Source organism: Sciurus carolinensis, chromosome 14, assembly GCF_902686445.1.
Source record: "Sciurus carolinensis chromosome 14, mSciCar1.2, whole genome shotgun sequence".
In the NCBI taxonomy this organism is placed as follows: Eukaryota; Metazoa; Chordata; class Mammalia; order Rodentia; family Sciuridae; genus Sciurus; species Sciurus carolinensis.
Genome location: NC_062226.1, coordinates 83,845,863 through 83,871,639, shown reverse-complemented (window position 1 = coordinate 83,871,639; position 25,777 = coordinate 83,845,863). Strand labels below are relative to the sequence as shown.

Below are 25,777 nucleotides of genomic sequence, written 5' to 3'. Positions count from 1 at the left end.
CTTAGTGGCAGTCTTCTACGGAGATTGTTTTACACACAGGTGGGCTACAAAGTGTGCCAGGCCTTTTTGCAGAGTCAGCTGATGGATGGATTCTGAGGATGGAGAAGCCTGGCCTGTGTCTTGGCCTGACCTGGGAAGATGCAGTCATAGAACCAGTTACCTCATGACAAGGCTTGGTGTTTTGGTCAACTTTACACCACTGTGACCAAGTGACCTGACCAGAACAACTTAGAGGAGGGAAAAGTTCATTTTGGCTCATGGTTACAGAGGTTTTGACCATGGTCTGCTGTCTCCACAGCTCTGAGCCAGAGGTGAGGCAAAGGGTGCCATAGAGGAAAGCAGCTTTGGATGTGGCAACCAGGAAAAGAGAGCGCTCAGTTCACCAGGGACAAAATATAAACCCCAAAGGCATGTCCTCAGTGACCTGCTTCCTTCAGTCACACTCCATCTGTCTACAGTTACCACTCCATTAATTTATTTGAGATTAATCCACTGATTAGGTTATAGCTCTCATAATCTAATCATTTTACCTCTGAACATTCTTTCATTGTCTCACACCTGAGATTCTGGGGGATAACTCATATCTAAAACATAACACTTGATGCGTCTCCAAGGATTCATGTGTTGTAGAACCTTGGTTCTGGTGCATCAGTGTTGAGAGGTGGGACTATTAAGCCATGGGGCCTTGTTTGGGTCATGGAGACACCACCACATGAGTAGCCTGAATCTTTGAAGGTGAATGAGCTCCCTTAGTCTCCACGGACTGGGTTATTAGTTTTCTCAAGAATAGATTGTTATAAATCCAGCTGTATCACATGTTTGCCCTCTTTGCATGTTCCAGTTTATCTTTCTGCTTTGTCTTCCATGAGGTGAACCAGGATGTGGCTCTCATCAGGAGATAAGCAGATGCCCACACCATGATTTTTTTTTTCTACTCTCTTTCTTTACACATTACACAATATCAGATTTTCTGTTATAGCATCACAAAATGGAATAATATTCCTCAGGTACTCAGGTGAAAGGGAAGAACAAGAAGCTGATTGAGACCTGGGCACACACTTAGAAGAGTGACACAGTGGGACCTCATATAGCAGGACATTAGGAGTAGATCACTGTTCCTTCAGGGTGTTGCAGGCTGAATTAAGTAGAAAGGTGGTATGGATTGCAGCAAAAGCAATGGAGTAGGCATTAGATAATGTGACCTTGAATCCTGAGTATGTGTGTCTTAAGTTATATAACTTTATCATCATCTCTATATAAGGTATTTTCCTTACCTGTCCTACAAGTATACTGAGAAAAAAATGATGAGATCAAGTATATACAAGTCACTTTGTAAGCTAAAAAAAGGGTCATTCAGATCCTGATATTATATTTGTTCCTAGAACAACTGTGCTGTTTGGCTCTCACTTTGAAAGAAACCTGCTTCAGTTGGCACCTTTAAAAAGTCTGCAAAGGAGATTAGACTAAAGCTTCAAGCTAAGGAATATCTAAGGCTCCCAGAACTTGGAAGAGGCAAGGAAGGATCCTCTTTTGCAGGCTGCAGAGGGATCATGGCCCTGGAAACTCCTGGATTCCAAACTCCAGAATTTTGAGCTAATAAACATAATGTTTTAAAACACACACACACACACACACACACACACACACACACACACACACACACGTCTGCAAAGGGAGAATGAGGTGAAAAAAGGAAATTTTAGACTAAATAAGGCAGGTAGGTGTATTAGTGGATTTGAGCTGCTATAACAAAATACCATAGGCTGGGTAGTTTATAAAGAAGAAGAAATTATTTCTCACACTTCTGGAGGCTGGGAAACCCATGATCAAGGCACTGGTAGATTTGATGTTTGGTGAGGGCCTGTTTTCTCATAGATGGTGCCTTCTCGCTGTGTCCTTACATGGTGGAAGGGAAAAATAAGCTCCCTCAGACTTCTTTTAGGGCCCCACCTCTTGGTACTATCATATTGAAGGTTATTTCAACAAATGAATTTTAAGAGGACACAGGCATAGCAGTGGGGAATTTTAAGTGGAGTCAGACCATAGCAGTGGGGAAAGGTGGGAGACTTGGATTTATTTCATTTCACTTGCTCTGTCCCCCAACCTGTCATAGTATCAGGGTGTGAAGCCCTGGAATTTTTGTGCTCCAGGGAAATCCCTAGTCATAGCCACCTTTGGGTTTATCTGAGTCTTGTATTTATTAAAAAACAATGTTCCTCTCTGTATTCTGTTATTGGAGAGTCTCAGGGTTGTAATTCCCCACAGGTATCATCTGGTCAACCCTGGGCAGACCGGTAAGTCACTGTCCATAGCTATGGGCCTTATTACAGTGGAGCTGCTAGGGCCTGTGAGTGTAGGGGCCAAGTTAGCATCCTTCTGATCATCCAGTTACACCTGGAAAGTCAGCCTGTCCCAGAACCAGGCATTTGCTGAACACTGCAGTGTTGGATGGGACAGCAGGATGCTTGTAATCTTCAGTCACATGCTGGGGTCTAGCCCTAGCAGGGGTCGGGCATCCTAGGTGGATGGGAGGTGGAGAAACAGCAGACAGAGACACCAAGTGTTCTGAGCCTGAATCTGTCTTTATTTTTTCTGCCAGCCTTTTTATAGATATTTTTCTTTAGTAATGATTATATCATTTTATGGTTAGTTTAAAATAAGAAAAACCTTCAAAAGTACAATCTATGCTTCTTCTCAAAGTACACATTCTGTATGACAACCCAGACCAAAACAACCTTTTCTCCCTGCTAAATTAAAACAACCTCATCTCCCAGCTAAACTGAGGGCACCATGATCTGCCAGCCTTCAACCTTCAGGACAAACATGTTACTAGATTTTCTGAGAAACCACCCCCACCATGAACTCCAGTGTTTAATAGTGAAAAACTTTTACTGTTATTAAAGGGAAAAGAAATCAACTTATAATTAATATTTAGTCTATTCTATTTCATATAATGGCAGACTAGAATCTTATTCTGATTCTCAAAGAATTAGACTAAACATAGGAAAAGCACAAATTATATTTATGACTAACCTAAATGTTTTTATTATGTAAAGTATCTCTAGAATCAACTATTAAAACTAGGAAAGCAACAAAGGCTAAACACCGCATCCAAGCTCAGAGGAATGCCTCTTTATCCATCTATTATTATACTAAAGCAATCACAGACTCCTTTTAACTTGAGCACAGCTACAATTGTTTATTTTCATGTTTTATCTATGTATTACTGCTAAATTTTCATTGTGCACTATTTTGTGTCCCAATATAGTAAAACCTTCCCAATGATTTTCCAATAAGTTTCCAATGATATGTTGATTATTAATATTAAAAAGCAACTACACATGGAGACATGCCACACCTATGGCCCTCAAGAGGGAGGACGATCAACAGAACTGTATCAAGTGTTGAGTCCTCTACTGCAACAGAACCACGTCAAGTGCCGGAGTAGTAGGAAATAGATGTGGCAGTCAGAGAATGTTGGGAGGAGGACTGAGGGGGCAGTTAAAGACCCTTCATAAAGACTCATTATTGTAGCATAAGCAGTGATTTGGGGGAGATAGGAAGAATTGCCAGCTTAGCTGGCAGGCATGGTCAATCATGGGGCAGAACAATTCAGAGTCACTTTGTGTAAGAAATTAATATATGGATGTTAGGGTTTAGACATGAGGTGTCCCCCAAAAGCTCATGTGTGAAATAATGCAAGAAAGTTTAGAGCTGAAATGATTGGGTTATAAGAGGTTTGACCTAATTAGTGAATTAATCCCCTGATAGGGATTAACTGAGAGTTAAAATGCAGGTTGGATGTAGCTAAAGGAGATATGTCTCTAAGGGTGTGCCTTTGGGGTATTTATTTTGTCCATGAGGAGAGTGTTCCCTCTTTCTCTCTCTCTCTCTCTCTGCTTCCTGATGCTATGTTCCCAACTGCTTTCCTCCTCTATACCCTTCCACATGATGCTTTGCTTTATCTCAGGCCCTGAGGAATAGAGTTGGCCATCTATGAACTGAGACCTCTGAAACCATGAGCCCCCAAATAAACTTTTCCTCCTTAAAATTGTTCTTGTCAGGTCTTTTTGTCCCACCAGCAAAAAAACTGACTAACACTATGGCTTCTCAGAGGTCAGAAAACTACAAAACTCATGCAAAGCGTATTAATGTGTTGCACTTTGCAGAGATAGAATCACAGTCATTAATGACCACAGGGACCAAAGGATTCCATGAAAACTCAAAAACTGAGAACTGTTCATAATAAAGAAAGAATCTCCTTTCCTCTCTCCTCCCTCCCTTTCCTTCTTCCTTCTTCCCCTCCTCCTTTCTTCTCTTCCTCCCTCCCTTATGTTTGCAAGAATTTCTTTCTCCCTGAGTTTTTCCTTATAAACTCCACCATACTCACTAGGACTTGTCACAGGCATCAACTCCCCTACAAGGTCCTCCCTGGCTCTCCCCTTACTCACCAGGATCTGGTGCCCCATCTCAGTGCTCCACAGGGGTCCCGGGTCATCAATCTCCTTCATGAGATGTGTGTTTTTCCAATGGTGCCTATAGCAGCACATTAATGAGTCATGAAGTGAAGTAGGAGTCAAGACCAGCACCTCAAACAAAATAGAATTTTTTTAAAAAGCAAATCGCGCATAGCTGTGGGTAAACACTCATAAAACATTCATTTTCGTTGGGGGTCTTCCTCCAAGTGTGTGGATACAGAAGGATGATGGAAAGTGTATTTCATAAGGCAGTTCTCAGAGAAAAAGTTTGAAAATTCTGGTTCTAAACAGTGAGCTGCTTAAGAACAAAGCAGAACTTCTAATACATACACATAGCTATATCATAAGTGGCTGAGGAATGAAGTAATGAAGAAAAGGACCTCGTGATTAAGTCCCCATAAATTTCTTCCAGTTAGTTCCAGCTGTGAGAGTTTTTTTTTTTTTTTTTTTTTTTTTTTTTAAATTTTTATTTTTTTGTGGTGCTGGGGATTGAACCCAGGGCCTTGTGCTTGCAAGGCAAACACTCTACCAACTGAGCCACATCCCCAGCCCAGCTGTGAGAGTTTTTAATTCAAGATGCTAAGAGACATCCTGCTCCTCCCTTCTCCAACCCCAGGCCCAACAGAAGAGCTCAGGCTAGAAGGTAGTCCCTCCACCAGGCCTGGGGAGCACCTATGTTGGTCTGAAATGGCAACATGTCAAGCCAGGATTGTAATTGATTTACTTTGGTTTCAAACTTGAACGCCCTTAACGAGTTGCCAAACCAGGCACCTTAGGGCAACCAGAGATGACTAGGTCAGCAGTCTCTGCCCTTATGGGGCTTATCAAGGCAGGGCATGCTCAGTACACCAATGACTGCAGAGAGACAGAAGTGACATATGCAGTGAGCTGTGAAAGAACAGATAGCAGTGTGAGAAAGGGATAGAGGGAGGAAGGGAGGGAAAGAGTGGGACTGTTGTCAGGAGCAATCCAGGAAGGCTTCAAAGGGCAGGAGACATTTGACAGCGTCTTAGAAGGAAGGTCTGGTTTTGGTTTTGACAGGAAACAGGGGAGGGGAAGGGTGCCAATCATCCACCTGCAGGTTCCACCTCCTTGTGTGGCAGGACAGACAGCTGGTCTCCCTGCAGCAGGCAGTGCAAACGGGCTTCCCAGCTGTCAGGCACTAGTTTTAATGATACCTAAACAGTTTTCTTGCCATCTGCTGTTGCCGTAGCCACTGATGTGAATGTTCCTTCCCAAAGGAGGAACAGAACTGGATTCCATAACTGGCTGGTGAGAAGGGTGTGAATGGGAATATTAATCACTGGACATCCAGCAACAGAAAGAGAGCTTGTAGCTGTAGCACATCTGTGCCATCCATCTGGCAGGGATTTTGGCGCTTTTCTATTCCTCTGAGCCACACCCTTCATTCACCTTTCTGTGCATCTTGTTCAGTGGTAGCTGACACCCATGTTTCCTGTATCTTTTTAAAATGTTCATGTCTTCATCTTACATGCCCAGGTCTGATGACATCCTGGGGAACTACATTTTCTCTTACTGGGTTGCACTGGAACACATAGATGTTTGTCAGGATCTTAAGGGCACCCTTAAGAAGGATGGTGGGGCTTGCGTTCTGTGTCACCTTTACTGCTGGCTTAATCCACTGTGAGTGTCTAGAGGCACTTCTCAGCTTGGGTGGCCACTGAGAGAGGGGGGCCAGCACTCACAAAGGACACCAACTCCATCTGGCTCCTGTCTGTTTTCAGAGTCAACATTACTCAGAGTCGCAGTTCCCACTCCTTGAACAAACAGCTCGTCATTAACATGGAGCCCCTGCTGCCCCTGCTTCCTTCTCCCATTGAGCAGGAAGAGGAGCTTCCCCTGGGTGAAGGTAAGTTGGCCACTTCATTCTAGATGTCTGCTTCTGAGGAACGAAGAAACACCAATTCTTTGTATGGTGGGTAACAGGTTGGGGCAGGGGTCACAGTGAGCCACAAACTAAGTTTTAGTAAGTACGTTTTTTGCAGACAGAAGTCTGAGATATATTGGGAGTTCTATCAGTTTTTCTTGGAAGTTTTATTGGCACAAGTATTTCTAAGATTGCATGGGGAAGCAGTAATAGTGTTAGACCTACACTGTACAATATGGTAACCACTAGTCATGGTGGCTATTTAAAATTAAGTTTAAATCCATTAAAGTTAAAATTCCAACTCCTCAATCACACTACCCAGACTTCCAGTCCCTAATGACCACATGTGGCTGATGGCTGCAATATTGGAATCTGAGACTGAGAACATTTCCATTATTGCAGGAAGTTCTATTGGAAGGTGATGTTTTCCACTCCATCACAATTAAGTTGCTGGTTATAAAGAATTCTCCACAAGTATCTCTGTGCTGCTCATCCTCTTTTTTGCCTCAGTATTTCCCCAGTTTCTTTTCCACAAGCACCTTGTCTGACAGTTTTGGTACAGACTAAATACACAGTGCCTACTTCAACCCCAAAACCATTATATTTTTTAGATGATAATATATGTATTAATAGGCTTATTCTCTTCCCTTTCTTCATTTCCCTTCTATTTCTCCTCCTCTTCTTCACGAGAGAAAGGGAAAAATCTCACCACACTGCTTGCTGCAGACACATGGTGAGGCAAATTTCACACTCTTACTAATTTCAAAGTAAACCAAAAACAAATGCACACAAATAAATTTGTCTGAATATAAATAAAGCATGCTTTTCCTTAACTTTATGCAATTTTTTTTATCATTAAAAATGCGGATACTTGGAAGTGTAAGAGGGATGGTCACCTTGTCCCCAAAAGATCACGTCAAGAATTCCTTCCATAGGAGAAGACTTTTCAGTTCTTAGTAAGAGTTTGTCTTGGAATACAAGTACTCTTGAGAGAGGCAGAAGGGGCAAACTCACATTGACGTGTGAAGAATTTTATTAAACCATTTCCTGAAAGAATGCTTTGATGGTTAGAAGAGAAACTGTGCAACTTGATATCAAAATACTATGGTAGAAGGTAAGTGTGAAAAATGTGGAGGATAGGATCTCAGAAGATGCCTTCTGTCTCCCACTGGGCCACAAGAGATGGTGAACAGGCTGGCAATAATGACCTTTTCTCTCTGTCCTTCCAACTAATGCTGTAAGTTCCAAGCTAAAGTAATTTTCTTAACCCAAGACTCTCAGGGTCCATGTTGCTTCTCTCTCTCTCTATTTGTGTATGTATGTTTTGCAAATGAAAGAAAGGTATTTTGTGTTTTTCACTTCTGAATTTTATGGACTTCATCTCATATTCCTGGAATATTGCTTTGAGTGAAAATCACTTTTTTCTTAAGGTTTCACATGGTTGAATGAAGGAAGGCATGACTAATGCAGTAAAAAAGGAGAGAAATAACAGTATATGCATGAAATTGTGACTCCACATTATCTGCAAAGACAGAGAATAAATGGAAGTAAACATTGTAATACCAGACAGGTTGAATGGTTGGCTAGAGGAATATAAAACTCTAGGCCATTTCTGCTTCTGGATCTCCCTCAGGACATGAAGGGGAGGCTGGGCAAACTTTACTCTGAACCAGTCACCCCATTCCATTAGAAACTTCCAATTTTCTATAGGAATATTCCACTGCTAAATCCTAGCCTTGTCTTTCACATAACAACTGTATGCACAATAGACAAACAATTATAGTTAAGTGCAATACAAATGCAAAATTTCATCATGTAGAGTAGGAATCTATTAACTGTCTTTTCGATTTTCCTGTTGTTTGAAAGATTCATCTTAAATTCTTTCATCAGCTGTGAAGCAAAATCGATATCTCTCTCTCTTAAAAGTTTATAACACCTCTGTCAATGTGTATTAAAATTTTTTCTCTAAGAGGTTTGCCCCCTTATAAGACATCTTTGTGAGTTTTGAGGGTCAGGCAAAGCATAACAACTTCAAGAATGTAGAATAAATTTGAAAGGAAGACAAGTAGAAACAAAAATATTGCTAATTTTTCAATCAATGAAATGAACCTCCCAAACTAGAGTAAGAACAGAATCATCTTAATTACCACAAATTTCAAAGCATGATTCCTAGAGTACATGAAGATTTGTGTTCTTAATACCATTCTGTTGTGATTACTAGTCCAATTTCTGTTCTGTGTCTCTTGTCTTTATCAGGCAATGGTATTCAGACAATCCTCAAGATGAATACTGATCTTATAGGTTTATGTTTTCCTGATATGTAAAGAGAAGAGAGGCGGAGAATACAGCTCTAAAATGAGATAGTGCCTCCACCTTTGTGGATTGGTCCTGTTTCTGGGTGTTTGTGCATGAACAGTATGATGAATTCTGTTTCATCCTTACATTTTGCTATTTCAGGATGTTTTTATATCTGAGCAAGAGGAAAGTTTGAAAAGGGTAGAAATTCATTTGTTCCTTAATACAACTCTAACAAATGCCACTTATATAATCAGTTGACCACGCTTACCTGTGCACATTGCTGTGAATTATGCAGATGAAGATGCTCCTTCTTCTCTGGAGGCTCGCAGCAGGTTGGGGAGAAGACAGCGGGATCCACAGAGGTGCTAAGTTCTGCCTCTGCTGACTGAACTGTGTGCTCACTTTTCTGCCTGCCTCTAGGATCTCAGTGCCTCAAACTGCTGGGAGAGTGTCTTGTCCCTTAGTCACCATGGAGTGTCTGCGATAAAATCAGTGAGCAGTGGAATGAACCAACAAGACTGATAGGAAGATAGAGATGTGAGTGGTCTTGTCCACGTGCAGCAATGCATGTGTGGTTGGAAGAAAGAGGACATAGGGGATTGCTGAAGGAGAGGTAGAAAGCTAGGAAAGGACCAGATCAAAATGGGTCTTCCATTACCTGCTGGAGTGTTTTGACCTAATCTAACCTGATAGCAATGGAGAGGCATCAAAGGGTTTCAAGTGTGAAGATGATGTCACTGGAATTGTTTTTTGTATCTCTCTGGTGGCATGTGGAGAATGGATTCAAGATGAATACGGACTGGAACTGGAGTCTAATTTTTAACTGCAGTGTTACTGACACCTTGGATTGACATTTCTTTGTCGGTACACTGTTCTGTGCATTGTAGGGTGTTTAGAAGCATCCTTGGCTTCTTCCTAGTAGATGCCCGTTGCACTCCACAAGTCTTGACAATTGAAAATGTCTCCATATTTTGCCAAATGTTCCCTGGGGAGCAAAATGGCTCTTTGACTAAGAACCATTGGGCTGCAGGCACAGAAAGCACCCAGGCACAACTGAAACAACCCAAAGAATAAACAGACAAAGGCTAAAGGGCAGAAAGAGTGAGCCTAGGAGGAGGAAATGGATTCAAGACTGGTTAACTGAAGGATTGTCAAGACAGACCACTAATGACATAGCAGGAATGTGGCCCCTGGGCTTCTACAGTCCAGTCCTACCTTTGACTCAAAGATACTGAGTGAACAAATGATGACTTATTTATTTCAAATATGAAACAAATGAAATACAGGAAGGTTTAACTGACATGTCAACATCACTTAAGGAATTATTGGCAAAAATCTTTGGAACCACCAAAAGAGTGATAATTGTTTCTCTGAGCATTAAATACTGAGCGGCAAAGCCTTGGATATCCGTGCTTACCTTTGATGTCACCTTCCCCATCTCTGTGTGATGGCTCAGATTCTTGTTTGGAGGAGTTTCAAATCACATGCATTTTAGAACTGGATTCATAAACAAGTCAAGAATGGCAGCTTGTCTTATTAAAAGAGTTGTCTGACTAGGAATTTTTTAAAAAAATCAATATTGTAGAAGTAGAATGGTCTTAACCCTGACCCTTGGAAGCCACATCTCTGTGAGGTCATGGGAAGGTCCTGGTGCCTTGTTTCAGATGGTGCCCTCGCATTCCTGCTGCTGCTATGGCTCTCTGAGGTCGTGGCCGTGAATTTGTCTGACAAGTTCTTTTCATTCATCCCAGAACTTCGAGTTTCTCCAAGACAGCTGGGCAGAGTATTACCGCCCAGATTAACCCAGCAGTGTTCCGAGAGCACATGTGACTCCATCCACCCAAAGGACAGCTGGAGGATTAGCTCTGAAGTGGGCTGTGTCTGTGTAGAGGAAAAACAAAATCAGTTCCTAGGCACCACTCTGCAACAGGATTGCTTTCAGCGCTCACCCCAAAGTTGCTCGGCTACGGGATCCAGGGGAATTTCTGTGGTGGAAAATTTTAGTTGAGAATGGCAAGACATTTGAAAAGCAAAAGTGCCACTTTAGAGCTTTTCAGTATTTCAAAAGCAGAAAATATTGAGAGTGGGACTTGTTCTCGTGGAAGATGTCACTTTAAGGAGTCATTAATTTGAATAAATTCACACGCAAAATGAAGCAGCTTTTTCAACAGTATAGATAGCAACATGCTCATGTTTTATTGGTGGGGTGTTTTTCTCATTATGAAAGAAAGTTGGATTTTGGTAGAGAAGTGGGATGAAATAAATCACATGAGACTTGGTAACGGACAATTACTGGCACACACTGAAGATCCTTTTTTCTGCCATAGCAATGGTGCAGGCTGGTATAATTCAACATGGTAGAAAAGTTTTGCTTTCCTCCCTTGGTGGGTAAAACAAAATGAGTTGAAAAAATTTGACTCCCTACTGCTGGTCAAATGAAAGCACAGTAGAGACCCCAGAATTTCCATAACAGGGAGTCTTGGGAGTGCAAGGGTGTTGGATTAAGTGGAGGTTTGACGCTGCATTTCCATGTGCCTAAGAAAGTGTTTATGTCAGAGCATAGATGGAAATTAAAGGAAGTGGTAAAGCAAACTCCCCAAGCCACACTTTAGCACTGTCTCTGTAAATATGTGTGCATGTGTGTGTATTTATGCCCATTGTGTATGCATGCACGCTTGTGTCCTCGATGTGACAGGGTGTGCCTATGTGAAAGGGAGGAGGCAGAGGTCTTTAAAGGGCTGCTTACAGTGTCTGGCTCTAACCAAAGACGGTTTAAGTTGGCTTCATTGAAATTCTAGAAAGACCAAATGTGAACATGAGAAGGCATTTGAGCTTGTGAGAGTACTGTCTTCATCCCTCAAGTAATACTCTTTTTTTAGCTTTATTTTATTTATTTATTTATTTATTTTTATGTGGTGCTGGGGATTGAACCCAGTGCTTCACATGTACTAGGCAAGCCCCCTACCACTGAGCCACAACCTCAGCCCATATGCCATACTCTTGATCCCCGCTCGCCCGCATCCCCAGCACATAGCAGGAGCACATAGCACATAGCACATAGCACATAGCAATGTGTCCACTGGTTTCCCACATGTGGGCCTCTCAGCCTCCTAACAGGAAGAGCCTTTTGTATCCTACACAGTTGCTCCCAACCCATCACTGAAGTCTCTGACAGCCCGTTGCTGTGGTGACGCCATGTAAGTTCCTTTCCTCTTTATCCCCCGACCGTGGTGTCTTCCCTGCCTATCCAATATGAGCATTCCTTTTTCATCGTGATTTTAGTAATTGGTTTTTTTTTCTCTCTTTATCTTCATTAGTGTTTCTAAGAGTTTATCAATTTTATTTATTTTTTCAATGAACCCACTTTTTGTTTTGTCAATTTTTTAATTGTTTCTTTTGTTTCAATTTCATTGATTTCAGCTATGATTTTAATTATTTCCTGTTTTCTTCTGCTTTGGGTGCTGATTTGTTCTTCTTTTTCTAGGGTTTTGAGATGTAATGTTGGGTCATTTATTTGCTGACTTTTTATTCTTTTGATGAATGGGATCAATGCAATGAGTTTTCCTCTTAGCACTGCCTTTTAGTGTCCCAGAGATTTTGATATGTTGTATTGATGTTCTCATTTACCTCTAAGTATTTTTTAATTTTCACCCTAATTTCTTTATCCATTTACCATTCAATAGCATACTATTTAGTCTCCAGGTGTTGGAGTAGCTTCTGTTTTATTTTTTTAATTTACAGACTGCATTTTGGTTAATTGTACACAAATGGAGTACAATTTCTCATTTCTAAGGTTGTACACGATGTAGATTCACACCATTCATGTAATCATACATGTACCTAGGGGAATGTCTCAGTCCACTATCTTTCCTTCCCCCACCTTTCCCCCCTTCTCATTTCCCTCTACAATCCAGAGTTCCTCAATTCTTCCCTTAGTCCCCAGTTTTGTTTTTTTATTATATTGTTGATTTCTAGTTTCATTCCATTATGATCTGATAGAATGCAGGGTAGTATTTCTACTTTTTTCTATTTGCTGGGAGGTGCTTTGTGGCATAACATATGGTCTATTTTAGAGAAGGATCCATGTGCTGCTGAGAAGAAAGTATATTTGTTGGATGATGGATGAAATACTCTATATGTGTCCGTTAAGTCTTCCCTCTGATTTCACTTCCAGGTGTTCTGTGGCCATGGTCAAACAGATTTACTCTCTTCTTATCTCTTCAGTGTCCCCCTCCCTCCACCAGGTGAAAACCTGTTAAGCCAGTTCTTCCCTTTGTCAGGACAAACATGTTAATAGTGATGCACTAGTGTTTTAAAAATATATTTTATGTTATGTTGTGTCCCATGGAATAATAGTAATTGCTTATAAACCCTGTGGAACCACCTTTCTCCTCATAGTTACTGTTACCTGGAGATGGCAGATCCATCAGCCCAACTTCAATTATACTTGCCCCTGCTGCAGTGTTTTGGGATTGTTATTTGTTTTATTTTCTCATTATGAAACCAATATATCATCTTCTAAAAAATTTAGAAATTACTAAAATGCTTAAATGAGCAGAAGAAAGTCATCTTCTAGATGATTACTCTCCTAGATGCAACCTGTAACACTTTAACCATTTCCTTCCCTATGTATTTTAATGTGGCTGTGATCATTCTGTGTATATAATTTTTAAAATCCCCACTGCTTATGTTAAAAATACTAGTGCATGTGAATATATTATAAATTGAACTATGGGGCAAACAATGAATTTAGGAACATGTTAAATAAAAATGCAGACAAACGGATCAATATCCTAAATTAGGAGAAACTCACACAAAGAACAGTTTTAAAGATCTTTTTAACTTTGCAGGCGCAATGGGCTATCCTTAAGTTTCCCATTTAAAGGCAGCCACAGTGTTTCACTGCTGACAGGCACATGGCAGTTGAATTCATCTCTGCAGGAGCTAGGAGTCCTCCATGGAGTGGAAGACAGTTTCTGCTTTTATTTATAATTGCAGTATTGGATTAGCAAAATCAAAACTTCAAAGTCATTGTCGCACCTATTGAATTCCAGAAGAAAACACTGGGGTTTGGTCAGGAGCTCCTCTAGAGTAGGAGATGCCAAGTGCAACTCAGGGGACAAGATAAAGGCCTGAGCCACCTCTGCAGACTCACATTTTGTAGTCTCTTCAAAAGCTTTTCATCTTCTCTTTGTGAGCTTTTCTTTGCAACTGTTTCCATCCTTGGAACTCTGGTTTCTGGTATTTGCTGACTACTAATGTATTCACAAGAAGGTTGCATCACTTGACAGAGATCTTTGAAATTTTGAATCTTTCCAGCATTGTAGGGGAGGTAAATGCCTTGTTTCCCACATAAGTTAAGTGTATCTCATCTTGCAAAGATTGTGTAGTTTTTTTCTTAAGACATCAATAGTATGATTCATGTTAGTTTTGTAGTTGGCTAATTCTCTGTAAATAATTCCTTTTGTGGAATATAGAATTCCTCAGTGGAAACACCCTGAGATGCCAACAGCGAAGTTCTGTAGTTGGTTAATTCTCCACAAATAGTTCATTTTATGGATTATAGTACTTCTCTGTGCAAACATAGCAGCCATTCAGGTAGTTGCTCTATTTCTGATTTATGTCTTGGACATGAGGGGAAATATAAACTTTAGTCTTGATTATGCTTTATGGAGGGTGACCACAGACAGGACCCTCCAACTTTCCAGTATTCATTTGCCTACTCTATAAAACAAGCAGCACTAAAGTGCTTTCTAACTCTAAACTCTGACTGATTCTTTTGCTGAAGGTAAAAATGGTAAAACAAAAACAAAACAAAACAAAAAACAAACATACAAGACATGGCTAGAGGTCGTTTGTAATAAGAATGGGAACTTGGGAACTGTAATATTTTTCATAGCTTTTGAAGGCTAGAGGGAACACAGAGTATGGTCCTGTACAGTGTTCAACAAAGTGTAACCCATGGCCACTCAGCATCCATTTGTTTTCTGGTCTTGGAGATAGTAGTTATACTTTAAATTATTATATTAGTATTTGCATAATGTCCTCAGTTTTTCCTCTCAGCCTGCAAAACTTCACATGCACAATCTGTGTCTTCAGATAAAAAGTTTGTAACCCCTGATCTAGCACATCCTCTTAGAATTCTTCTAATCGAGAATTCTTCTAAATTGAGTCTGGAGAGGTGAGTTGGTTTGCCTGAAGTCACATACTGGGTATTGAGGCTGGGATTATTTTGTGATTATTGAAACTGGTCCTCAAATTCCTGACCCAGGAATATATCTTCACTGATATAGAATGCATCTAAAATATCTCAACTCTGTCTCACTAAAACAGAACCAGTAACTAAGGAAATACCTCAATTTTTCTCTTAGAGCAATGACCAAAAGAGCCAAATTATTGGATATAAATGTGGGAGAGCTCTGTGATTCAGTGACAAAAGCTCTTGTGTATCCAGGGCAGTGTTCAAGTCTTTGGTCTTCTGTCACAGAATGCCAGGACCCGGGCCTCCTTGGGGATGACCATCATGTTGGGCTGGGTGGGACTGAGAGTTCTGTGGCCAACAGTAGTCTTAACAGAGTCAGGCCATGGAGGACGCAGACTTCCCACAGCATGCTCACTCCCTTGGGCACTTGTGTCTAATTTTAAATTTGAATTCATTAAATAAGGAATGGCTCACTTCAAGGCTAGTTCTAATCACTCATTTGCTCACCATCTGTGTTAAGAGTGGTTGTCTTGGTAGTGGAAGCAATTCAGTAGTGGAGTTTCCCAAATTATTGCTCCCACTCAGGTTGGCATTCTGTTGCTGTGTTTAAGTATTAATAATTGATTGCTTTAAAGGATTTGACTAGGGTGAAAAAATGTCAGTCACATGGTCCTAGGATGTAATCCAGTCACAGTCCTTAAGGACTGGGATTTGAGCCAAGAGAACATCATCAATGTGACCAGCTATGACCAACAGAACACGGTTTGCAAGACGGAAAGGCGTTCTGCTTGGCAGCTAGACAAGCAAATACTTTTACCACGCCCTAAGAAACTGGAGCAGAGGAAAAGTGAAAGGATTGCCAAAGCCATTATCATTAGACAGCAGAAGTAGGATTTCCTGAGTTTTGGATGAACTCCACCATTAGCTTGAGATTCTGTTTTTTTGCATTTTTGTTCATGGGTTGGTAGCAAGTTTTCAGTAAATGTTCTTTGAGACACCAAAGCCGAAATTGAGGCAAGATCTCATTGCCTCTCTTCTTCTCCTAGAACTCAGTATCACCCTTGTGAAAGAAAACCTTGTGGGATGTATACTAGTGATGGTTTTTGGGCTGGCCCATAATGATAGGGCTGTGCCTGTTTAAGCAGAGTTTAGAAAAGAGACTGTGCCAGTTGGCACAGGACTGGTTGCTAGGAGTCACCCCTGGAGTGTGAGCCCAATGCCACATACACATGTAGGAGGATGCAAGCTGGTGGTAAATTCAGCCACACAGCCATGGCTTCCAGAGTGGGGTGCATATGGGCTCACAATGATCCACTGGGGTGGGAGAAACCACTCAGACTTCTACTGATATTTTGTTTTTATTAACTCCTTATAAAATTTCCATTGCATAGTTTGTATAATGTACACGATTAACAAAGACAACTCTACACATATCTAATTTAAAAATAAATATGCAGCTATTACTAAGTATACTCAAACGCTTTTTGTCCCCCAACGCAGACTTTGTTACAGTCACTGTAGCTTTTACAGATAAGTCTAAATGAAGAAAAGGTAGAGTGCGTTTCTTAAACTCTGAGATTCCTGTTTGTGCCAAAGCTCCAGATTCCTAAAATAGCCACGAGACCTCTCTGCTCTAGTTACTGTGGTGACATGCCATTTTACATGCTTTTGGTCTGCCACTTGGTAAACCAGCATGAGTCACCCAAGCACAGTCCTGGCCTTTGCCAGGCTATTTGGTAGTGCTGTGTCACTGTCATTTAAGTGCTCTGTGGAGGTCTCTTGAGTCCCCAGTTTACGTGGCAATTGGACTCCCATGGTAAGCATGTGTCCACCCAGGTGGACACAGGATACAAATCAGAGGGGATTCTTAGGTGAAAGGAAGAGCAAGGGATAGAGTGTGAAAGGGATGGGGTTCATTCTTTCATTTGATGAACTCTTATAATTATTTGGCACATGAAAGCCACTGACACCACCTAGACCTTAATTCCTTTTCTGTAAAACTAAGTGAGATGACTCCTGAGTTTCCTCCTTACTCTGGGTGGCCTTTCATAATTCTTGTCTCATGTCACTGCTATTTTTTTATTATTATTTAGCTTTTAATTTTTTACAGACAGCATTTTGATTCATTGTGCACAAATGGGGTGCATCATTTCGTTTCTATGGTTGTACACAATGTAGATTCATACCATTCGTGTAATCATACATGTACATAGGGTAATGATGTCTGTCTCTTTCCACCATTTTTCATACCCCCCTCCCTCTCATTTTCTTCTACATATTCTAAAGTTCCCTCTGGATCATTTGCCAGTGAGTTTGAAAGCAAAGATATAGTTGTCTTCTTTATAAATGTGGTAAATCAAACAGTAAGCACTTGGCACCATGATCTCTAAAATCAGTGTTCATTTTTTTCTTTCTTATTGTGAGTGGCACAATTTTATTTTTAGCATAAAACTAAAAATGAGTAGCAACTAGCTTAATAGGGAATATAAAGTGAATATTTTACCTTTGGAAAGAGTCCTTGCTTCCTTGAACACATCCTCATTTCCAGTTGGAAAGTCTTTTAATCCTTGGGTTTCTACTTTAACATTATAAATGTAACAGTAGGCAGATGTTTCAACCACAAGGGAAATAGAATTTTAAGAGTGATGCACTTGATTTATCTGAATGTAGATTGGACATTTTGCTATTAAAGTGAGGAGTATCTGCTTTCAAATAATAGAGTATCCCTTGTGGTCTTGTCTGACCCTGCTTAGCACCCTTGGTCATATCTGACCTTTTGGTCCCTAAATCCAACCATGGTCCAATTCCAACTCTAGAAGGGATTTAAGAAGGGATCTAAGAAGTCCAAGTCCAGTACTTTGGATTGGGCTTTTCCTCCTGCTCTATTCATTGCTCTGTCCTGTCCATTGACCTTTATGCTACCCTGGCTCCATTTCCTGAATCCCTGTCCTGGTGTTGCTCAGTAGTCCACACCCCTAGGAATTCCCTGGGCTGGGCTGTGCTCCTGACCCTGCTCCTTATCCTTGCTCTGCTGACTGACCATCTGCAGGGATCTCTCTTCCTGTCCTGTGTCTGTGGGACCATGTTCTGCTCCTTCTCAGAGTAGGCTCTTTCCAGCATTTGCCCCATCCTGAATAGGGGAGTCAGATTTTTAAATGCCAGTCCTTCCTAGTCAAACATCTCCTGTTTCCCAGTGTATAAGATATTAAACTGTCAAATCTATTTGCAAAAGTCCTATTCACTTGCCCTTTCAAATTTACCCCAGATTCACCTCCATAGCAACACCTCACTTATAGCCACTCATCCACTGATGTGATGGTTAATTTCTGAGGGAGCTCTCTGCTTCCCTCCTGTCCCCCTCCTGACACCCATATTTCCCGCACAGCAGCTTGGATGACTTTTATGAGTGGAACTCAGATTTAGTTATGGTAAAATCTGAACTCCTTCCTCTGACCTGTGTTCTTTGCTCTGTGTCTACCTCTTTCCTACTTCTCTCCTCTTCAGTCTATGTTCCCTCCACCCTGGCTTTCCCATTCTCCCTGGATTAGGCCACACTCATTGTACAAGTTGTTTCTTTACCCAGAAGAAATGACTGCGTCTTTGTATGGTCTTTGTGAGGTTCTCTGTCTGTTTATTTTCTTTTAATTCAAACTTCAGATCCTTGGAAGGTCTTTCCTGAATGCCAATTCCTACTCATTTTTCTTTTTTTTCCACTCCATTGCCCTTGTTTTATTTTGCTCAGAGCCCTTGGCCCTGTTGAATACTTTCTCTTCTGCTTACTCAGAATGAGTAAAACCCTGTTTCTCGACCATCTCCTCCAACTGAAATGTCAATTCCCTGAGAACGAGCACTCTGCCTGTACCATTCTGTACACTGTTAGGCACTCCGACTTTCTGGTATATAGTGGGAGCTAAATACGACTTGCTGAAATAGCGAATAAATAAACAAATCAATGTATGAGTTCTAAATGTAGGTCAGCTTTTATTTATATGGAAGATGGCATTCAAGGAGAATATTCTCCTGGGATTAGGGTTTACCAGAATCAAATATTTTCTTTTCTTTTTCTTTTGTTTTTTTAATGAGAAATCAAAAGTAATACTTAGTCATCTTAGACAATTTGGAAAATGCAGAAAAACACAAACAAAATTTTAAACCACCTGCAATCCTTGATGTTCATGCTGTGGGATATATCATTCATATATGTGTGTATATATATATATATATATTTAATTGTATATTTTTCCTTTTTAAAATTTTGTTCTAATTATATGTGAAAGTAGAATCACAAATGAGTATAATTTCTCATTCTTCTGGTTGTACATGATGTAGAATCATACCGGTTGTGTAGTCATATTATGTACATAGGGTAATAATGTCAGATTCATTCACCTATGTATTTTTAATAACTTAAAAAATTTAATAAAATCTACTAAAGATGTTATTTTATAATCTGCCTTTTCACTTCACAGTGTAACATGAACATTTCCCCCATCACATTAAATAATCTTCCACAATTTTATTTTTAGTGGGCATGTATTATTTCATCATATAAATATAAAAAAAAAAATCTCTGTAACACTTTCTCATTCTTTTCCCAAAATTACTTATAAAAATGTTTCTCAGTGTAGCCTTGCAAAATTTTGGAAAAGTAATTTAAAAGATCTTTGATAATTTCAAAGGCAAATTTTAGAGTAGTTGGACAATTTTCTTGCATTTATGGAACCATTTACTTTTCTCTTTCTGAGCATACAACTAGAATGCAGGAGAGATGCCCTTGACTGGTGTACTGCAGGGAAAGATTGGGTCCTGTTACCTCTGGCTTCTTGGTCACACAGCAGCAACATGAGGAATCCACAATTCTAGAGGAGCCTGGAGTTTTTCACAGGGATAGGCAGATTCCCTGTTTCTTAGTACCAATTGCAAAACTGTTGAGAAGTAGGGAGAAAAATCAGAACTCTATTTATTTAGACAGTGTAATTTAATTGCCTTTACTCTGAGAATAATACTTTGTAATAGTGACTTGCATAGGGAGTGAAATAATAAAGCAGAAGTGATGGGAAAACAATTTCATCCTGTATAGAGACAAAGCAATTAGATTCCTACTTGAAAGTATTATACCCAAACCAAAGGAGGTTGTTTTTATCAGGGCTGGTAGGGATGGTATAGTCATGCATTTCTTTAAGGAAAACCTGTGGGAGAAACAATGGCATCTGAGAAAGTTTCACTACTAATAGAATGCCTAATATATCTAAGTCATGCAGCAGCAGGGGATGTTTAAGCCCTACATTCAACCAGGATAGAGGAAAAGCACTTTGTTTACATGGAAGGAATAATCTGAATTATAGATAGCCTTGGTCAGCAAGATGGTTTAAATTCCACATCAAGGGAATTCCTCATGCATGTTTCTGAAAAATGCATTGTAGGTGTGAAACTCCTAGTACCTGTCTGACCTCTGTGGGAGATTTTCAGCTGGTTTCAGCTATGACAGCTTTTCACTGCCTTTTCACTTCACAGTATGGAAGACTTCCATTCATGTTACTATCACCCCTGCATCAGGGGCAACCACTGGTATTCAGGCCTGGCTTTTACTCCTGGGGTTTTATAGTGCGTTGGGTCATTGAGTCAGGGTGTCTCTCAAGAAAGGAGATGGATAACTATTTGCTGCACAATCTATGGGTGGCAAAGAACATTTAATAAAATAATATTTTATATTTAATATCTTTCTACTTGGGGTGAGTAGTTAGCTAAAATTTCAGTAAATCTCCATAACTATTTTAATGAATGAATCCACTATATCTGTGAAATGTTACCAAAATAGCTAATAAAGCACATGATACTGATGATGATACAATTATATTTAGCCTTTATTAAGTGTCTGCAACATATCAGCCACCCAACCATGCAAATACCAATGTCATTACTATTTTTAAGATAAAAAACTATATTTTAGCAAGCCAATACAACTCTCCCAAGGTAACAGGGATAGGCAGGCAAACTTTTAACAGTCAGTAATACTGCTTCCCTATTATTTTGGAGAAGTAACCAGTAATGACATGTTAAGGGGACAGATGGTTGACAGAAGGAAGAAAATTGAGACTGTTTAAAATCCTCACGCCTTCCTCTTGCACAGTTAAAAGAGACAAAGGAATGAGCATGTGCTGGAAAAAAAATTGACCAACCCTTACGGATTAATTTGCTGCATGGCACTAATCTGAGCATGCCGTGTGTATTAACTAGATTAGTCCTCACAATAACCCTCAGAGGTACATACTGTCTTTATAAGGCTCATTTTACAACTGTGGAAACTGAGGCTAGGATAAAAAATGGTGTAGATTAGAATCCAAGGGTACCTCCAGAGCTTGTGCTTTAAAATTTGCTTTCTACAACTACTTAGTGAGTTCTGGTCCATTCACTAGGAGACAGCACCATGTTAGGTAGTTGATATGCACATTCCATTTCCTTGTCATAACAAGTTTGAGAGGAGTTCTTTCTCCATCTTTTAATTGAGACACCATACTCCAAGTTGTCTGATAATTTCCAGTTACCCACTAAGTAGAGGCAAGTTTATTGCCTTATCCCAAATCTATGTCATGAAGTTCATTGCGATAGTGTAGACATGGAATTCAGGTCCATGTACATTGAACTCTGTCCCTCCTTGGCTTCTGCCTGATTTATCAGTGTTTCTGGCATCTCATCATGGAAAATCAATTCCCCTCTTCACACATCTTCTGCTTTCTTTGGCCTCTTGTCACTGTGCTGACATGAATTCCCGATTCTTCAAGCACACAAATGAATTGAAACAGGAAAAGTATTCAAGGACGTCTGAATGTTGTGCTATCGATATTTTATCTTCTGGAGCACGGTGCCCCAAACAAGGACAACACTCTCAGTGCAGTATTGTGCAAAATCTTAGAATTGGTTCCACATCTTTGCTTTCCTTTTCTTCCTTCTTTTTTTTTTTCCTTTTATTAAATTTTTTTTTAAAATTTTTACAGGCTGCATTTTGACTCATTGTACACAAATGGGGTACAACTTTTCATTTCTATGGTGGTACACAATGTAGATTCACACCATTCATGTAATCATACATATACATGGGGTAATACTGTCTGTTTCATTCTACTATCTGTCCCCCACCCCCTCCCCAAAGTAGCCACATGTTTGGGCAGAGTTGTACATAGTAGAGAGAATTGACTGGAACAAGTTAGAATGCTGGTCCTGCTAGGTTCTTTTTTTTTTTTCTGAATACAAACAGAAGATTCACAAGAGAATAAAGGAGTCTACTTAAGATCTCTGAAAAGTAGCAGAGTTAAGAACAAGTTCAAGAGAAGAAAAAGTAAAAAACATAAGTGCTAGCTGGGCACAAGGGTGCACACCTGTAATCCTGGCAACTGGGGAGACTGAGGCAGGAGGATCACAAGTTCAAGGCCAAGCTCAGCAGCTTAGCAAGACCTTGTCTCAAAATAAAAAATGAAAAAAAGCATTGGGGATGTAACTCAGTGGTTAAGTGCCTAAGTTTCAATCCCCAGTACAGGGGGGAGGGAGGGAAGTAGTGCTAAATATTATGACTAACTGTAGTTAAAAATAATAATAAAATAATTATATGTAATAATACTGTTAAAATAGTTAAAAAGTGAAGGAGGGTTTGAAGCTATGGTGAAATTTTATGTTTGAGAATTGATGAGAATAACTATCCTGGTGGCAAACAATAGAAATAAAGAATGGTGGTGGTTTCTTTCAGGTTTTTCATTTGCTTTCTGGTTTTGGAAGGTCTGTTTCAAGTGAGCTATCAGGTCACATGTTTTTTAACATGATGATAAGCACAAAGATTTGTTTAAAGATGAAATTATAGCAAATCTAGTTTTGTAGGTCTTATCTGGCTTTGTTTGGGATTCTGGAATTGTGCAGCAGTCTAGATCAAAATGGTTCAGAATGTTCCATCCCACCACCTAGGCAGGGTATATTTATAGCTAGGGGGAAGGATGTGAGGTAGAAACAGTTTGGTTATGGTTCATGGCTATCTTATTTGAACATGGTATGAACAGTTGGCCACTTGTGATTGGCTGAGACTTGGCTACTTGTTACAAGAGTAGGATGCAGTCTATTTGTACATCAAGTTAAATTTCAGTGCCAAAAAACTGGTAGATCCAACTTAAAGTATGAATGGAGGCAGCTGTACACCACACTTCTTTCAGTTTATCAGATTTATTTATATTCCCTCCAAACAGGCCAAAGGGAGAGTTCCTCATTATTTAGCCCTGATCTGTTGCCATGCAAATGAACCCTTGATTAATCTTTGAAATTTGTGTGCACATTACAGAGCAACAATTCATCTAGAACAGTGACTTTTAGATTTGTTCTTTAGTGTCCTAAAGAGTTTCAGTAGTTTTTTAAGAACACTGTTTGTGATAGGGAGGAAGCCTTATAGGTACCATTCCAGGCCCCACCTCTGTGTCAGTAGATCTGATTTCTGACAGTGGATTCTACTCAGAATTACATCATAAGGGGAAAAGTGTTGAAGAATTGCTGAATTGTTAGGTCAGCAGTTTCAGGTTTGAAAAACTTGAAGTTTTAGGTTCAAGTTTCAAATTTGAAAAATGACTCACCCCTTGAGGGTAGAAACTTCTGTAGCATGTCAGAGACTGGTAACCTGTGAGAGGAGTAAGCCACTTGTGAGGTCTCCAGGTGTGACCTCCCCCACCTGAGATTATAGTGCACAGTTGACCACACCCTTCTCCACTCCAGAATTTACCAACTGACCTTATTTTTTTCCTTCCTGTGGCATTTTTCATAGTTCAGCTCACATTGATTTTTATCAGCAAGCTATTTTCACTTAGTAGTACATTGTAAGCACTTCCTCACATAATTAAATTATTTTAAACATGAATTTTTGGTACAATATCCCATCATCACATGTATTTAACCACTTTCCTGTTGGAAATTTAGATTGACTTTGTTTTTGCTATAATAAATGAACATCTTTGTTCATGTTTTTGCTATAATAAATGATGCTCTGTTGAACATCTTTGTTCACATTTCCGATTATTACCTTAGAATAAATTCCTAAAAGTAGAATTTCTGAGCTAAAGAATACCGCACCTGTAAAACTTTATATATTTCACTAAACTTCTCTCCAAAGGTGCTTAATCAATTTTTATTCCCACAGTGAAGCATAACAATACAAAATTTCAGTTGGATGCTCTGAAAGTAACCCAGGAAAGAAAAAAATATTTTTATTAGAAAATCAAGTTTTGGCTATTTAAAGTAGAAAAATGCATGCATAATGAAATTATGTGAAGGAATTTTTCTTCTGAAAATCAGAGTGAGAAAAATATAATAGGAAAGAAATACATGTGTGAGGCATGGTTGTTAAATCAGTTGAATTTTTTCAACCATAGTATGTCCTGAAAATTTTCTGAAAAAAGTTGGATCTCTGAGTGCTCATACCAGAACACGTGCACGATTCTGTCTCAGATGTACAAGTGCAGAATTTTCAAAGTGCCAAAAGAGAATGTGATATTTGGCTCCTGCATTTATAGCACATTTGGTTAGAGGTGGGAGCACTAACAGCTGTCATTCTGGGGACTTTTTTTTTTTTTTAAAGTTAACTGATTAATATAAGTTGGATGCTATGGTGGTTCGAATTAGAATTTGGCTATTTACTAATTTTATGGATTTACCAGGTCAGTTATTCTCCTTAAACCTTATCTGTAAAGAGAAGAAAATGTTAACATTGTTGGGGTGGAGACAAAGCGTGTGAGGAACACACCGCCTTGTTGGGGCTGTGCTGTCCATCATGGTAGCCCCACGTGTGGCTGAGCTCCTGGAACATGTCTGGTCAGAGTTGAGGCATGCTACATGTGTACAACACCCGAGAGTCTCAAAGATAGTCTCATAAAAGAAGGTAAACTGTTTATTAATCATTTTTATATAGTTACATGCTGAAATGAAACTTTTGGATATCTTGACTTCAAATAAACACATTGTTGACATTAATTGTACTATAGTTTGCTTTTTAAACGCTTTTACCTTTTTTCAAAATGTGGCTTACATTATATGTTTATTGGACAGCTCTGCACTAGAACATATTGAAGACTCAATAAATAATTTTTAAAAGAAATCAAAGTGGGTTGTTTCTCCATCGTGGAGTTACACAGTTGTCATCTTACCATCTGGGGATATTTGATTTTTAGGACATAGTAAGACATTTGGTGGAATCTTTTGGCCTGGATGGTTTAGAAAAGTCTGGATGAGGACTATATGAAATTTCATTGTTTGTTAGAGAAGTGAGTGGAGAGTTTAAAAATAGTATTCCCCTCCCTCCTCCCTGCCCCATGCCTGTCCCTCATGAGTTATTTCTGTTGGCTGCATTAGGAACCTGACATTTGATTCATTCTCAGCATGCCCTACCTCAGTCCTTTAAAACAGAATGGACAGTTAGCAAAAGGTCAAAGCCGCTATGGCTGGTGGTGGCTGCCCTGGGCCGTGACAGGCAGAGGAGACCTAGGGAGATTGGAATATCCAGCATGGCAAAATGCTTGGTCAAGATCCAGACTCGACGAAGCCTCCACTTACACATGGTGAACCACTGCAGCAGTAATGTGTTTGTCCGTCTGCTGAGACACGGCTCTAAGGTCACAGCTCGAAACGCCGGTACGTGCCATGCCCTGGGCTGTCGTCCCGTGCCTGCAGAAACATGTGGGCTTCCAGCTTCCTGATCACTACTAGCAACTCAGAGAGAAGCCAAGGGTGAATGTAGTGTCAGAAGTTTTTGATGGGTTAGGGAAGAGAGAGAGCGAGGGAGAGAGGCAGAGACAGGCGGGGAAGAGGGTGAATGAGCAAGTGCAAAAGGTAAATGGGAGGGTGTGTTCCCTTGTTCAACGAAATGGCATAGAATTGTCATAAAGGCAA

At 40.0% G+C, this 25,777-nt stretch overlaps 1 protein-coding gene and 1 non-coding gene across 6 annotated transcripts in view; one reads left to right on the top strand and one right to left on the bottom strand.

The window, feature by feature from the left end:
* Positions 1-25,777, top strand: part of Frmd3 (FERM domain containing 3) — a 256,494-nt gene that overhangs the window by 215,491 nt on the left and 15,226 nt on the right. For 4 of the 5 annotated variants that reach the window (XM_047525696.1, XM_047525694.1, XM_047525695.1 and 1 more), the window contains one exon: positions 6,224-6,348. In XM_047525696.1, coding sequence (XP_047381652.1) covers positions 6,224-6,348 — 125 coding nt within the window. Of the gene's footprint in view, positions 1-6,223; positions 6,349-25,266; positions 25,520-25,777 lie in introns of those variants that run through there. The other variant, XM_047525698.1, reaches the window with a different exon arrangement.
* Trnaa-ugc (transfer RNA alanine (anticodon UGC)) lies at positions 4,953-5,026 on the bottom strand. Its single transcript has one exon. It is a non-coding gene; the product is annotated as a tRNA-Ala (tRNA).